Source organism: Aythya ferina (assembly GCF_964211825.1).
Source record: "Aythya ferina genome assembly, chromosome: 1".
NCBI lineage: Eukaryota > Metazoa > Chordata > Aves > Anseriformes > Anatidae > Aythya > Aythya ferina.
Genome location: NC_140296.1, coordinates 206,872,272 through 206,886,727, shown reverse-complemented (window position 1 = coordinate 206,886,727; position 14,456 = coordinate 206,872,272). Strand labels below are relative to the sequence as shown.

At 49.8% G+C, this 14,456-nt stretch overlaps 1 protein-coding gene across 2 annotated transcripts in view; it reads left to right on the top strand.

Moving 5' to 3' along the window:
- The window catches only part of SHANK3 (SH3 and multiple ankyrin repeat domains 3), a 369,667-nt gene that overhangs the window by 310,662 nt on the left and 44,549 nt on the right, over positions 1-14,456 (top strand). For both annotated transcript variants that reach the window (XM_084506714.1, XM_084506715.1), the window contains 2 exons: positions 10,513-10,648; positions 12,484-12,564. In XM_084506714.1, coding sequence (XP_084362840.1) covers positions 10,513-10,648; positions 12,484-12,564 — 217 coding nt within the window. The remainder of the gene's footprint in view (positions 1-10,512; positions 10,649-12,483; positions 12,565-14,456) is intronic.

The window sequence follows — 14,456 nt, the reverse complement described above, 5'->3', positions numbered from 1 at the left end:
CTTAATTTAAAATCCTTCTTTTCACATCAGCAAGTGTGCTCACAAAGGTGTTCATCCCTTTCGTGGTCACAGAGACTTTCTCTTCCTGGTAGTCCTCCATCATCCTTAAGATGGTGCCTGGAGGCACCTGGATCAAGGAAGCTGAATTGTAGCTGGCAGCATCAGATGCAAACCAGACATTGGTTTGGTGGATGTGTGCACTCCTCAGCAGCTCTTTCTTTCAATCAGAAGAGTTTTTGCAAACAGACTCAGTTGACAACACAACTGGAACATGCTCTTGCTGTATTTCCATCACCCTTGGCCACAAAGCCCTGTAGTCCCATTTGAGCTGCAGGTTTTTCCTGGGTGTATCACCAGTACGCCTTCCCTGTGACAGTAACGTTGACTAGGGTAATGAGCAAAGTCATAAATAAGGTTCCCACCTTTTTGCAGGACAGCATCACCCAGCAGAACTGAACTGTGTCTGGTTCCTTGCCTGAGCTTTGTCCTTTGAAGTCAGAGCTCTCTCCATTTTCAAATACTCTCCATTTGACAGAATCATGGGGGAAGATGCCCTGATCTCCTGGGGGTTGCAGCAGAGGTATCTGAGAAGGGAGGATCTGAGTGCAAAGGCTGTCTTACTGAGAGCAGCACAGTGGAAGACTGTGTGTGGTAGCTGGGGTGGAACTGCCAGCAGCTCTCCAGGGTTTCAGCAGGGCTCGTGTCCTCCAGGTTGCCTTTGAGAGGAGTCTCCATTCTGAAGGTTGTCGTGTACCACACTAACATTGCCAGTGCTGCAGCCTGCACGTGAGACACAGGGTTGGGGAGAGCAGTGCTGTAGTCTCCCTGGCTGGGAGCTCAGTCTCCTGTTGCAGCTTCTTCACTTGGTGATGCTGCATGGCAGACCCATGGAGGAAGGATGCACATAAATAGGAGAATTGAAGGAGAAGGGAAGGTTACCTGATCAGGACTGCATTTTCCTAGGAATACGGATCCGGTGCACGTTTTCTGGGCCCTTTCACTTGGAACTGGAAGGTTTGGCAAAAGTATAGGAGTGGGGTGGGCTCTTCCCTTTCATGCTACATTCAGACAGACTGGGACAGCAAATCCTACAGACAGTGCTAAGGCATAAAGTGTCGGTGCTTGAGCCCTTGGATGTGCATACATCAGAGTTTGAAGTGCTTGTGGACAATGCTCTGGTTATTGGCAGATAATCTTTAAAAGGCAGGAGGAGTGGATGTGGATGTTAGATATGGATGTCATCTAGCTGGGTGAAATGCGGGAGTATGAAGATGAGCTGCTTCTTGAGGGAAGCTTTCAAACTGCAAAGATAAAGGGGTCGTGCAGAGCTCAGTGGTGGGCTTTGTGAGATATCTCTGAATGAAGCAGAATTTGAGCCTGGCAGATACTGCATAGGGCACCCAAATGACTGCCTTTCCATGCTCAGCGCCAGAACAAAATGCACACGGGCAATTACACTTATGCAATTAGTGCTCACCTGCCTAATGGAGTCAGTGGGACAGCATCAGGCAGGGGAAGTGCCACAGGTATGGGACTAGCTGTATAATGAAGGGTATAATGTCAAAGCTTTGACCTATCAGGGCATGGGATTTTGGAAGTCTTCTCTTATCTGACCAGTACTCAAGAATACTGTCTGCAGTATTTAGCCTTCTTTACCTTCCTCTGAGCCTGGCCATCTTTAGATACTTGGATTTTTCCTTGAGGAGCCTGTAAGTAGTGATGTAAACAGCCTTTGGAAGTACATTTTCATTTTATACATGCATATGTGCATATACGCACAAAACTTATGGACATCAAATACAAATAATGGATATAAAGCTGTGGATATTTTCATTATATATGTCTATGCTACACAGTTGTACAAAAGCATTGTTAGAATAAAAGAAAATTGAAATTAATGATTGACCTGGGATATGACTGCCCAAACAGTCAGGTGTGTAGACCTCTGCCTGGTCTGGGGTTGTGCCTGTTTGGTACTGAAGAGACCGCCTTGGCTGCCTTTCCATATGGGTAAGGAGAAAACCTCATGACATGTCATGTCAGAAGTTGGTTCAGCCAGGGAGCATTTTCTGAATATCTCTTCTGTCACTCGTGAAATATTCTTGGTGTAAGATACTGTAATCTCATATTAATTTCATTTGACACGATAAAAAAAAAAAAAAAAAAGAATTGATGGCTCTGATAAAAATGTGCAGGAGTAGTAGTAGATCTCATGGCCGTGATCTGCTGTGACTTACATGTGCAGAGCATGTCAGCAACCTGTGAGCATCTCCTGAGGATGGGAGAGTGTCATTTTTCTGAATCTCAGTTTTTGATATTTGGGTATATCAATTTTACATAATGAAGAAAATCTACAGGTTATTTGAGGACGCATTGCTAAATGCAGCCCAAAAGTCAGGAGAAGAAAAAAAAACTGCTGGGCAAGACATCGCCCCTCTTCAGTGAGATAATGAAGGAGCAGTTAAATATTACTTATAGCCACAGTATCCCCTTCTTACTGGAAAGGTTAGCAAGTAAAAGGGAAGGAAATGCAGATAATTTGAGCTAAAGTACGTAGGAGGTTGATAAGGGAAGCCAAAGGAAATATCAAAGGCCAATATGTAAAAATAATAAGAAATTTTTAAGCATTAGAGGCAAAAAAAAAAAAAATCTGGTAGAGATCCATTTCTATATGCAAATGATAAAATCGCATATTCTGGTGAAAAAAAAAAAAAAAGTAAAAATGTTCTGTTCTGAGTTTGGAACAAATCAGGAGGATGTATCTATCCATATGATGTGCTTGGAACAGAAAGTTTCCCAGCTGTAACCAAGGAGAAAGTGAGATAGTATTTGCTAAAAATAAACATACTCAAATTAACAGTCTTGAATAACATATACCCAAGTGTCTAAAAGAGCCTTGCTGAGGAGTTGTCTGAACCACTGATGTTAATACCTCAAAATCTTGCTAATCTATGAAATTTCAAAGAGTTGGTAGAGGGCTGTTGCTATTCTAATATTCTGAAGGTATAAAATAGGTGATTCAGGAAACTACAGCTTGTTTAGATCAACACCAGTGCTGCATAAAATAAAGAAAAATTTGGAACACGACAAAGAATTTAGGGAAGGAAAATACAGGTAGTAAAATACAGGGTGGTTCCATGGAAAGTGGAAATAAACCTGCTGTCCTTTCTTGACAGCATCATAGGACTGGTTAAAGTGAAGACTGCGTTTACATAGCATGTTTTGACTTCCTTAATAGCCATGTGATTTGTGTATAAATAAACGTACATTAAGTGGAATTAACAGAGAGAGTATGGCTTAGATTCTTTACAAAATCATTCAGTGGCGCATTTCAGAGAGCATCTGCTAAGGAGAAGGTACCAGTGCGTGGAGCCATTCCCAACCAGGCTTCAGTTTTTGATTCCTGCAGCTCAACACTTCTATCACTGTTTCAAAATAGTGACAAAGAAGCTGCATTTGTAAGGACTGAAGGTGTCACAAATGGTGGGGGAATAGCTACCTGTAAAGTCACTGCTGCAGAATGGTCGGGCTTTCCTGACGAAGCAGCCATATTCCAGCAGCCCATGCAATGTAACGTGTCTGCAAGCAAGGATTGCAGGTTACACAGTATGAGATTACCCTGGAAAATGTAATTCAGCAAAAGACATGGGTTTCTCCAAGATAATTGTGTTAACATTAGCTGATTGCGTGGGATGTGGCAGAGATGTTTTGTTTGTATATGTAAAGGATAAGCTTTAAGAGTTATGTGAACTTGCATATCTAGTTGCAGCTTTGGAAGATTACTAAAGCATTACTTTGTGCAAGTAAGGAATTCACACCACAGGATGAATCTGAAGTTACTGAGTGGAATTCGAACAAGGGCCTCAAAGTGATTCACAACATGAAAAAAGGCTTGGGAAGCTTAAGGAGTCCATCTTGTTCAGCACATGAAGGCAGGAGCCCTGGTACACAGGTGTTTAATTCATGGAATCAGAGTGGTTTGGGTTGGAAGGGACCTTAAAGATCACCCAGCCCACCCCCTGCCATGGGCAGGGTCATCTTAAACTCGATGAGGTTTGAGTTCCATTGCCTGGTTTGTGGGGGGTCTGTTCTGGAGGTCCTGCTCATGGCAGGTCTCCGTGTATATACAGAAGTTCCCCTGGATAACTGTGATCATGAATTTCAGCAAAATCCCATTTCAAAGCATTTCTGCACCAGTACATGCTATGCCCAGAGAATGAGATTGCCTGGGAGGCATGGGAAAGAATTTAGAGCTCAAGTTCCCAAAAGGAGTGACTTAGGATCTGGAGTATCTTGGAAGCTTTCTCCAGCATGAGAGTTTTGAAACACTGAAGGGACAAAGTTGGCAATCAGAACATGCAGTGGCATCCAGGTTTGTTCCTGCTGGTGAAGATTTATGGCCCTGGGTTCTGTCTAGCAGTCTGCATCTCCTGGTTGTTGGACCAGGTGTTCTCCTGGTAGAAGGACATAACAGAGCTCTGGAGAAGAACCTTATTTCAGGCTTCAGCGCTGACATTCCTCTAAGAAACTCTTCTTATTCCTGGGAATTTGCACTACTGTGGTGATTTATTGTCAGGTCAGCCTTCTCACCTACTTGCACTCACCTACTGCAAGGTACAGACAGATACCACGTAAGGAAGGTACAGATACCACATCATGCATAAGTGTGGTCCTTTCAGTCTTTCTTCAGAACTCAGCCCTTCTAATTTAAATTAACAATGTGCATTTCTCCAAACTGCTTCTCACTGGTTCCTATCATTTGGGTAATGAAGAGTCCAGAATCGTAGAATCATTAAGGTTGGAAGAGACCCCCAAGATCATCTGGTCCAACCACACCCCTCCCACCAATGTCACCACCAAACCATGTCCCCAAGCACCACGTCCAACCTCTCCTTGAACACCCCCAGGGACGGTGACTCCACCACCTCCCTGGACAACCCGTCCCAGTGCCTGACTGCTCTTTCTGAGCAGAAATGTCTCCTCATTTCCCACCTGAACCTCCCCTGGTGCAATTTGAGGCCATTCCCTCTGGTCCTATCACTAGTTACCTGTGAGAAGAGGCTGACCCCCAGCTCCCCACACCTTCCTTTCAGGGAGTTGTAGAAAGCAATAAGGTCTGCCCTGAGCCTCCTCTTCTCCAGACCAAACACCCCAGCTCCCTCAGCTGCTCCTCACAGGACTTGTGTCCCAGGCCCTTCACCAGCTTTGGAGCCCAGAGCTGAACACAGGCTCCAGGTGGGGTATCAAGAGAGTGGAGCAGAGGGGACAATCCCCTCCCTGCCCTGCTGCCCTGCTGCTGGTGCAGCCCAGGGTACGGTTGACTTTCTCCTGTGACAGATTGCTGAAGTTTTGTATCCTTGTCAACCGCTGAAAGGGATCAGACTGAAAGTATGAAATGCCCTGCTGGGCCAGATTAATGGTCCATTAGCTCGGTTCCCTGGCTGTGACGGGAGCATTAGAAGATGCTCTTAAGGAGAGCACGTGTGCCTGGCCATTTTGGGTTGTCCATTCCCACGTGCCTTCCAGCATCCAACATCATCGTTCTGGGGACATTAGCAGGAACGATCCTGCTCAGTCCTGTTAGTATCTGTGCATGGATCTGCTCTCCAGGTCTTCATCTAATCTCTTTCTGAATCTAACAGCACTGTCTACCTCCATGGCCTCCCATTCCATGAATCTGGAAGACCAGTGCCTGCTGTGTAAAGAAGGCTTGCTTTGTCTGTTGACAGACTCGCTTTGTCTGTATCTGGTCTGCCACTAGTTTCATTGTGAGCCCTCTCCTTCTAATGCTGCACCATTTGGTGAAGAGCAGATCTGCATTTACAGTATCCACTGCCTTGGGTGGCTTTGTAAGCCTTGGCCATGTGTCTCTCTGAGCCTTCTCCTCTCCAAGCTGGAGAGTCCCAGCGTTCTCAGCCTCTCATCGTAGGGCAGTTGCTCCATCCCTATTTTAGCTGTCCTTCCCGGACCTTCTCTAGCTCCACCACTTCCCCCTTGAGATGCTGATCCAGAACCACACACAGCTCTGAAGGCTTGCATGTGCAGGATCAGCATAGCCCCAAATGGCATTGCCTGCCTTCTTTCCATCTCTTTTCTGATATATTTTGTTGGTTAGTGGTATGGTTTTTTTTGGCTGCTGTTGTGCACCATGCCCGTGATTTCGAGAGCTGTCATCATCAGCTCCAAAACCTTTCTGGAGCTGTACCCACCAACTCCATGTTCAGCATTGTGTAGCATGGTTCCGATGGATCTTCCCTAAAAGCAGTACTTTGCATTTATCTGCATGGTGACCCATTTGCCACCTTATGCACATTTATTCAGCCTGGGGGTCCTCCTGGATTTCATCAGCATTGTTGCATCGTTTGGCTACTCAAAAAATAGTTGCATCAGTTTATAATGGCCACAGACTTTGACATAGCATCCTCAGATTTCTGTGCATGGATGTTTTGTAGCCACTTTCTGCATGGTTTGATTCTTGATTTGGCTTTCTTCCAGGCCAAAAGTGTATCTCCAAGAGCTGGGCATCCTCAGGCAGCTGTGTCCAAGAAACTGGAAGTTTTTCTCGACTGATGGATCAAAACTAGTCATGTTTCTACCACTGTGTGTCTGATCTTTCCCATTCTGACACACCTCCCCGTTTGATGGCCAGCAAGTGCTTGGAGTGTTTAATTCAAGGGGAGGACTCCCAGCTGCCAGTCCTGAAAATTAATATCTGCACTTCACAGACTGGGACCAAAAACTGATTTTTGTGTGTGTCTCAGGCGATTCCCGTGTGTCACTCGAACGTCGTCAGACAGCCCAGGGCTGTCTGCATGACAGGGATCCTCCGTGCAGTGGGTCTGTTCAGAGAGATGAAACAGTTTGCTTTGTTCATTTCGCTGCCTCCTCTTTTTGTCTAAGTACTTTTCTTCCTCCTGTGGGAGATGGTATTGTGCTCCTGAGAATGCATTTCTGACGTTTCAGTCTTGCTGGAAGGCGGGGGGATGTCTTGGCTAAGATATTCTCCGGGTTCAGCAGATCAGCATCATCAGCAAACCGCAGCCTCTTCTCCCTGCCAGGCGCCTCACGCCGGAGGTCTCTGGCTGTTGTGGCTTCATCCAGCAGCCTGCAGGTAGGCTGAAAGGTGCTGTCTGCTGCCAGATCTCCCTTCCCACTGCTGAGCGGTATCCTGAACCACTGGCTTGCTAATGAGACCTCAGCTCCTTATAGGTTATAAAACCAGCTCTGTGGTCTTGGAACATGCAGCTTGCCATGCCATACTGAGTCGATGCAGTTTTGAATTTATGGTGCATGCAATTGTCTGTCCAGTCTCCTCTGTGATTAGCTTTGCTGTATCGTGGCATGGTGTTCGTTCTTGACCTCCTGTGTTATTTTAGCCTCCTGACTGCTTTTCTTACCAGCTTTCTGCAGGATGTCATTTCCTGCGGGTCAGGTTTAGCTACAGCTTCCTGTTTTTGCAGACCTGTCTGGTTTTATTCCATCTTTCACATAAAAGGCCTGGCAACATGTGACTAATACTTTGCGGTTGTCACTGAAAGACCTTTAATGTGCTGTTCCCTCTCTCCTAATCAGCGGCAGAGATGTTATTTTTTCCCATAGGCCAAATTATTCACATTCACACCCCAGTGATCGAGCTTTCCTTGGCAGATTTTGTAACCTAACGTGGCTCTGGCACATTTCTGGCCAGTCTGGTTGTGGCTGCGGGTTGACGTCCTTCTGGCCAAGGATGTTTCAGAGTCACAGCATCAGGTCAGCTTCCCTGGACAAGTGTAGCACTGAGCCTTAGCACTTAGTGCCCAGCATCATGTTTTTCTTGTCTTTCATGGCTGGGTCCTTAGGGTGCTTCGTAAGCTCAGTGTTGCTCTCTCTGCTGCTCATCAGTCAAGGATTGCCCAGCAGTGGAATGAAATTGCGCTGTACAACGCAAATTGGTGTCTTACGGCTTGCTTAGGAGTTGTCCATCTGTGGGCACTTTTGAAACACATTGGGCAAAAAGCTGTCTGGCCATGTTGGTAGCTTTTTTCATCCCTGGTCTCAGTAAGGTATAAACAATTGAAAATCCACATTTTCCATCTGTCATTTGAACTGTAAGCAAAAACCTCAGCAGCCTGCCAGAATACCGACAGAATATGGATGCTTGGGTCCCAACCAGATGGGGCTTCTGCCAGGTGGAGCCACAGGAGTTAATGCTCTCCTGGAGACCACGTCCTCTGGCTTCTGCCATAACTGCTGCAACAAGATGGAGAAGAGGGTGGAAATATCACCTTTACAGCCCACAAGGTCAGAGCTTCCCACTCCTGCTTCTTTCTGTTGGAGTAACCTAAAAAATCTGAACTGCTGCCCATTTGGGTGGACGTGTTTGGATGATTAAAAATGAAACAGAAAGCACAGGCGTGTTCTATCAGTATTTCTGTTCTTTATTTGGAAAGGAGCAGGGTGATGTGCCTGTATCACATGCAGATGATGAAATACTTTCCAAACCATTAGTAAGTGAAGCTGTCAGCATCTTCCAGGTGGTAATTTTTCAGTTTTTGCATTTTTTAATTTTATGATACTGGGGAAATGCCAGGAGACTGGCAGAGCACTGGTGCTTAGAAGGGGCAAGGGAGATTATCCATTGCATTACAAAATTGTGAGCCTGGTACCAGTTTCTGGCAAAAATGGACACTCTAATACTGTAGGCAGTTGATGAAGAATTAAAGAGTAGAATATAATTAACACCAGAAAATCACATAAAACAAATTTAATTTCATTCTCTGAGATGTCAGATTTGTTTGGTAAAGATAACTGCTCAGATGTAATAGATTTTTACGGGGGCCTTTGTTTACTACTGTACAACATACCCATTACAAAGTCCATGGTGTACAAAATCAGTGGAGCACATGTTAAGTGGTTCACAAATTTGCTAAATGACAGGTCTTGACAAGTAATTGTCAGTGAGAAATCATCGCTGGCTCGTGCTTCTAATGGTCTCTCCAGGATTTAGTTCAAGACCTGATGCTACTCAGTGCTTTCATAAACATTTTAGAAATGAACCTGAAGTCGCTGCTAATTAAATGTATGGTGACCCACGGGCTGAAGTGTTTGGACAGGCGGCAGCAGGGCTGTCTGCAGAGGGAGGAACTGGGATGGATCAGCCCCACGTGGCTCTGCCTCCTGGGCAGAGCTGCGGGCAGGGGCAGTGGCCAGGGGCTGGTGGCTCTGAAGGTGCAGAGAGCAGGGTAGACAAGGGCCTTAGATGAAAGAAACAGGGCAAAAAATGGGCTGGCACTGGGGGATGCTGTGCAGCCCCAGAGTCTGCTGTTTAGATGTGTTTTGAAAATCCAAATTGCTTGCAAGGAATAATTCCTGAAGTGGTTCAGGATTGGGAGAAAACACAGGATAACCGTGCTGCAGAATTCAATCCATTCAATACAGCTGATCCAAAAAGAAGGTTTAGGGGTGATTTAACTAGAGTAGGCTGGTAATTTCAGCAAAATCCTATTATTTGAGGAAAACCTGTATTTTCATGAAAGTTGGATAAGAGAAATAATTGAAATAAAATGAGTATTTCAAAAGCTTTGCATCTTAGAAAATCTTGATGTTCTATTTCAGAACTGCCTTCAATGCATTTTCTTTTTTGTATTTTTAATGGTGTTTCACAGAAGACCGCACTACGGCTCATGAATTACAAGTGCTATAATAACCTACATAGTTCTAATTATGTAAACAGCAACATTTACCCAAATTAGTACTAATAAAAACACCTTAGACTTTAAGATGAAACATCTCCAGCTGGAGTTGGAACAAATGCAAGGGAAATACTCTTGAAATGTCAAAGTTTCCTCCATCCAGGACAGTTCTGCATTTCAGTTGTTGTACTTCTGTTCACAGCGGGTGAGGTCCAGAGGGTGAGGCTGGTAGTGAGGAAGGTGCTGCACAATAAGGAAAGGTGTCACAAGAACCAGCAGCTGAAGTTTGATTTCATGCTAGTTTAATGTAGGAACTGGGGGGTAAGCAGTGGCAGTTGGAAGATTCAGGGAATGGATTCGGGAACATTAAATTCTTCATCTCCTGGTGTCTTTGAGTAGAGACCTGAAGCCTGTGGCATGCAACAGCCTGGATATAAAGCTTCTGATCTTGAAATTATGGGTCCTAAATACTCTTGTTACCTATCTTTTGAGTGGTTCACTTCTGGAAACATAAATATAAGCGTAAATATTAACACAAGTGTTTCTGTTTTTGCCGTAGCCCTGCCCGTAGAAAATCACTTGTGTCTTATTTGCCATCATTCATTATCTTGTATCCAGAGTAATAGCAGTCCTAGAATACACAACACATTTCAAAAGTCAATGCAGAAGTGCGCAAACCTGGCTTTTTTTTTAACAAAGGGTGGGTAACCCTGGCCACTAAAGCTGAGACCAGAAGGCAGAGCTTCTGCTGCCTGGCGGCTGTCCCACCGTGTGCTGCTTGTGCTGGCCTGGCGCATCTCTGGAGCCATCTCTGTAGTGGACCGTTTCTCTTTTTTTTTAGGTGAATGGTGTGAACGTGGTGAAGGTGGGGCACAAGCAGGTGGTCTCGCTCATCCGGCAAGGGGGGAATCACCTGGTGATGAAAGTTGTTTCCGTCAGCCGCAAGCCAGAGTCAGAAGAAGTTGTTCGGAAAAAGGGTAAGTGCGGAGCTTGGCGGTGCTGCGAGCAGGGGTCTGGCATTGCCGGGGCGTGAGTGGGCTCACAGACGCCGTGGCCATGCCAGAAGGAGCTGTGGCGTGGAGCAGCCGTGCAGGAGGACACTGCTGCACTGCAGCTGCTGGGAGCGGGGAGCGCCGCGTGTGGGAGCCCTGCTGGTCCTCACAGCACGGACACGTGTGGGGAGTGGTGCAGTGGGGATGGTTTGGGCCTTCGCCCCATTGTTCCCAGGCACTGAGGGAAGAGGCGAGACCCTCTGCCAGAGGGGGGCCAAGAGGGCAGGCTGATGTGCTCCTGGGGCAGGGCAGCCCTCAGGAGAGGGGCAGCCAGCAGTGCAGGGCAGGGGCACATCATGGCACAGAGCTGCAGAGGGCAGGGGCGTGCTGGGAGCAGCCGGCACGGGGCAGGCTCTCCCTGCCCGGCCCTGCTCTCACCTTCATGGGGCCGTGTGTGGGGAGGTGCCTGTGGGGCCGTGGTGGTTTTGGGGAGCGGGGACAGCAGAGGGGCGCTCCCAGCCCAGCACACCGGGCGTGGGGGAGGGAGGCAGCTCTGCATGCTGACACCAAGCGCCGTAATTACATTGCCGCTGCACAAAAGCATGAGCTATGGGAAAGGCTGAGGCTTGGGAACCAGTGCCGGGACCACCACCGGTGCCACTCACTGCTTCTCATGCTCCCAGCCCCGTAGCTGGAGAGCAGCCACTGGTCACTGCTGGTGCCTGAGCCCAGCCCTCAGAGCTGCCCCAGCACAGGGCCCAGGGGCTGGGGCCAAGCCCCACTGCTGCCATCGAGCAGGGCCCGGCTGTGGTGCTGTGGGATGGAACCCACCCCGTCCCTCCTGGCTGGGGACATTTTTTCCTGCGGGTGATGGAGGCCTGTGTGGGACTGGCGTTTTCTGTCTGAATCCGCCCCTGTTGGGGTCTCTGATGCAGGCAGCGCCAGCACCAGCCTGAAGCTCTGGTTGCCATGGCAATGCTTGAGCGTTGAAGCCAGCATTGTCACAGCGCGAGCGCGAGGAGGAGGCACCGAAGTGAAGAGGAAGAGCCTTCAACTCGTCCCTGTGCCGGTGGGCTCGTGGCATGGAGCGCCTCCGGGGCGGACCCGCGGGCCGGCCTGGCTAGGGACCCCCGGGCAGCCCCGCGCCCCAGCACAGCGCCCGCCGGCCATGTGCCGCTGCCCGGCACGGAGCCGGCCGCCTCCAGAGCTTCGCTAGGGCAGCGGGAGCCTCACCCGTCCTGGATACGGCCCCAGCCGGCAGAGACGAGGGTGGGTGGGCTGCGTTTCGCTGGGGGACGCGCCGCGCCGAGGCGGGGATGAGAGACTGAGAATCAGGCCTCCTGGACTTGCTTCTCCCTCCTACCCCTCCACCCATGGCGTGTGCGGAGGGGAAGCAGCCATCAAAGCTGTGCGCTGAGTCCCGCAGGCAGGCAGCCAGCTGCCTGAGACAGATTTAATTCGCGAGAGGCTTTCATAGCCATAGCATCTCCGGTAGCGGCAGGGGGGCAGGAGCAGCCCGGGGACATGACTTGGACTCTCTTCCGCTGAGGGCTGTGGGAGCCTGGGCAGCGTGCACGTGCCTGCGGCAGCCTCCAGCCCCTCCGCGCCGGGGCCTGCCCCAAGCCCTCGGGACCGTGCGACCGAGACGATGAAGAAGTTTGCCTCCACGCGCAGCCTCAATAAGATTCTGCAGCAGTGCGACTCCTCATCCCGCGAGTACGAGGAGATCCAGGCTGTGGAGAAGAAGTGGCACCTGCATCTGGCCACTCCTCGTAAGTTCCTGGACAAGAAATGCAAAATGCCGTCTCTCTTCCTTTCAGCTCCGCCGCCTCCCAAGAGAGCGCCCAGCACCACCCTGACGCTGCGGTCCAAGTCCATGACAGCCGAGCTGGAGGAGCTGGGTAAGCGGCGGCGCGGGGCTCGCGCCTGCATGCGGAGGAGCATGACGAGCATGCGGGGGCTGGGGCGAGAGCAGGCAGCACGCACAGCATCCATTTTCCTGAGGGGTGCATGAACGTGAGCTCGCGGCGACACGCTCCTCCCGTACCGACATCCCTGCTGTGCTGCGCGGGGTGCGAGGGGCCAAGTGCCCACAGGACCCCCACAGAGCCAGACCGGCTCCTCGGTGCCACCTCAGCAGGTGGACAGACCAGGACAGGGCGCTGGGAGCCTCTGTGTGCGTGCAGAGAGGCTCACCTCCCCCGTGCCCCGTCCTTCGGGCACCCTGCGCCTCACGTGCGCTGAGCAGCCTATTGTTTTTATTTTCCTCTACCTCTAGGCAGATAGCACATGCTGCAAGATCAGCTGGCATCCCCCTGGGCTGCCCTCCTCCCTTACACGCACACATGCACATGCACACACGCTCACACGATCTGCTGTCACTACAGAGCCTACCCACGTTTCCAGATGCTTTGGCATCCCAGCTTGCAGCCCCATGTTCCTGTGTTCTCTCAGCACCCCTCCACCCGCCCCCTCCATCCTCACATCCAGGTACCCTGTGATGAAGCCCCGTGCTCTTCCCTCGTATCGACATCCCTGCCGAGCCCGCACCTTTGCAGGGTCCTGGCCTCCCCTGATATCCCAGGGCTGCAGGGCTGTCAGCGTTCATGCCCCCCCAAAGCAGTCTGTTTATCCCTGGAAGTCTTCAAAAGACGCTTAGATGTACAGCTTAGGGATATGGTTTAGTGGAGGGCTGTTAGCGTTAGGTTGGAGGTTGGACTCGATGACCTTGAGGTCTCTTCCAACCTAGAAAATTCTGTGATTCTGTGATTCTGTTTGCTGCACACAGGCTCATGTGCCCGTCTCACCGCACCCCATCCCCGTGCATGGCAGAGGCCACAGGGCCCTGGGCAGGGGGCTCGGTGGAGGTTTGGTGCTGGCACTGGACAGGCAGGCTGGCTGGCAGAAGGGCTGCGTCGTGGTCATCCCACGTCCTGCCTGGCACTAAGAGGTGCAGGGGCAGTCTCCACCCTCATTTTGGAGAGCTCAGAGCGCAGCTGTGGTACACACGTGTGTGGCACTGCTGAGAGCGGCTGTGCAGGGCAGACGTGGAGTGAGCTGAGCGTTCTCCAAGCCCATGGTGAGAGCCCCAGCAGAGCTACCGAGCGAACCTTCCTCAGCATTGCTGACTGCCCTGGCTCCTGCTTCTGCTCTCTGCTGAGCTCTTTGCCATGCAAGAACGTGGTGGTGTGCACAGCTGTGCTCGCTGGCCATGGCACAGAGGCTGCGCGTGGCAGGCTGCTCTCCTGCTGGGAGGAGACCTGCTGGGAGACAGAAACCTGGGCACAGACCCAACGCCTCCCTTCATCAGGGCGTTGGAGGAAGATCTGTGACCTGCCTCACTCTGGTCTGCTCCCTGTGCTACACGCATGACCAGGCTCTATAGCCTGCAGGGTTCTGAAGAAGGGAGACCTTGAGGGTTAGTGTTCACCCTCAAACATAGGCTTGAAGTGAAATCTTAGTATCCAAGGGTTTGCATCAACTGATTGATGGCCATTGTGATTTTATGCTAAGCTCCCAGCCTTGTTTTTCACCCTAACCTGTTCCTTGCTTTCCAAATTCGAAGGCTCTGTGTTTAGTAGCAGCCATTAGGAAAAGATTTAGAACAGCCCATTTATTCTACTTTTTATTCTTCCCTTTGCACAGATACTGCACAGGCCCCGGGGTTCATATTTTTACTCCCTGGTGCTGGTCCTGAAGACAGTTTCTAGCTGGTGTGATAGGTGTTTTCTTGCACAGGCATCCTGTTGCCTCTGGGAGAACATGTTCCCCAGCTGCACGGGCCCATCTTTGG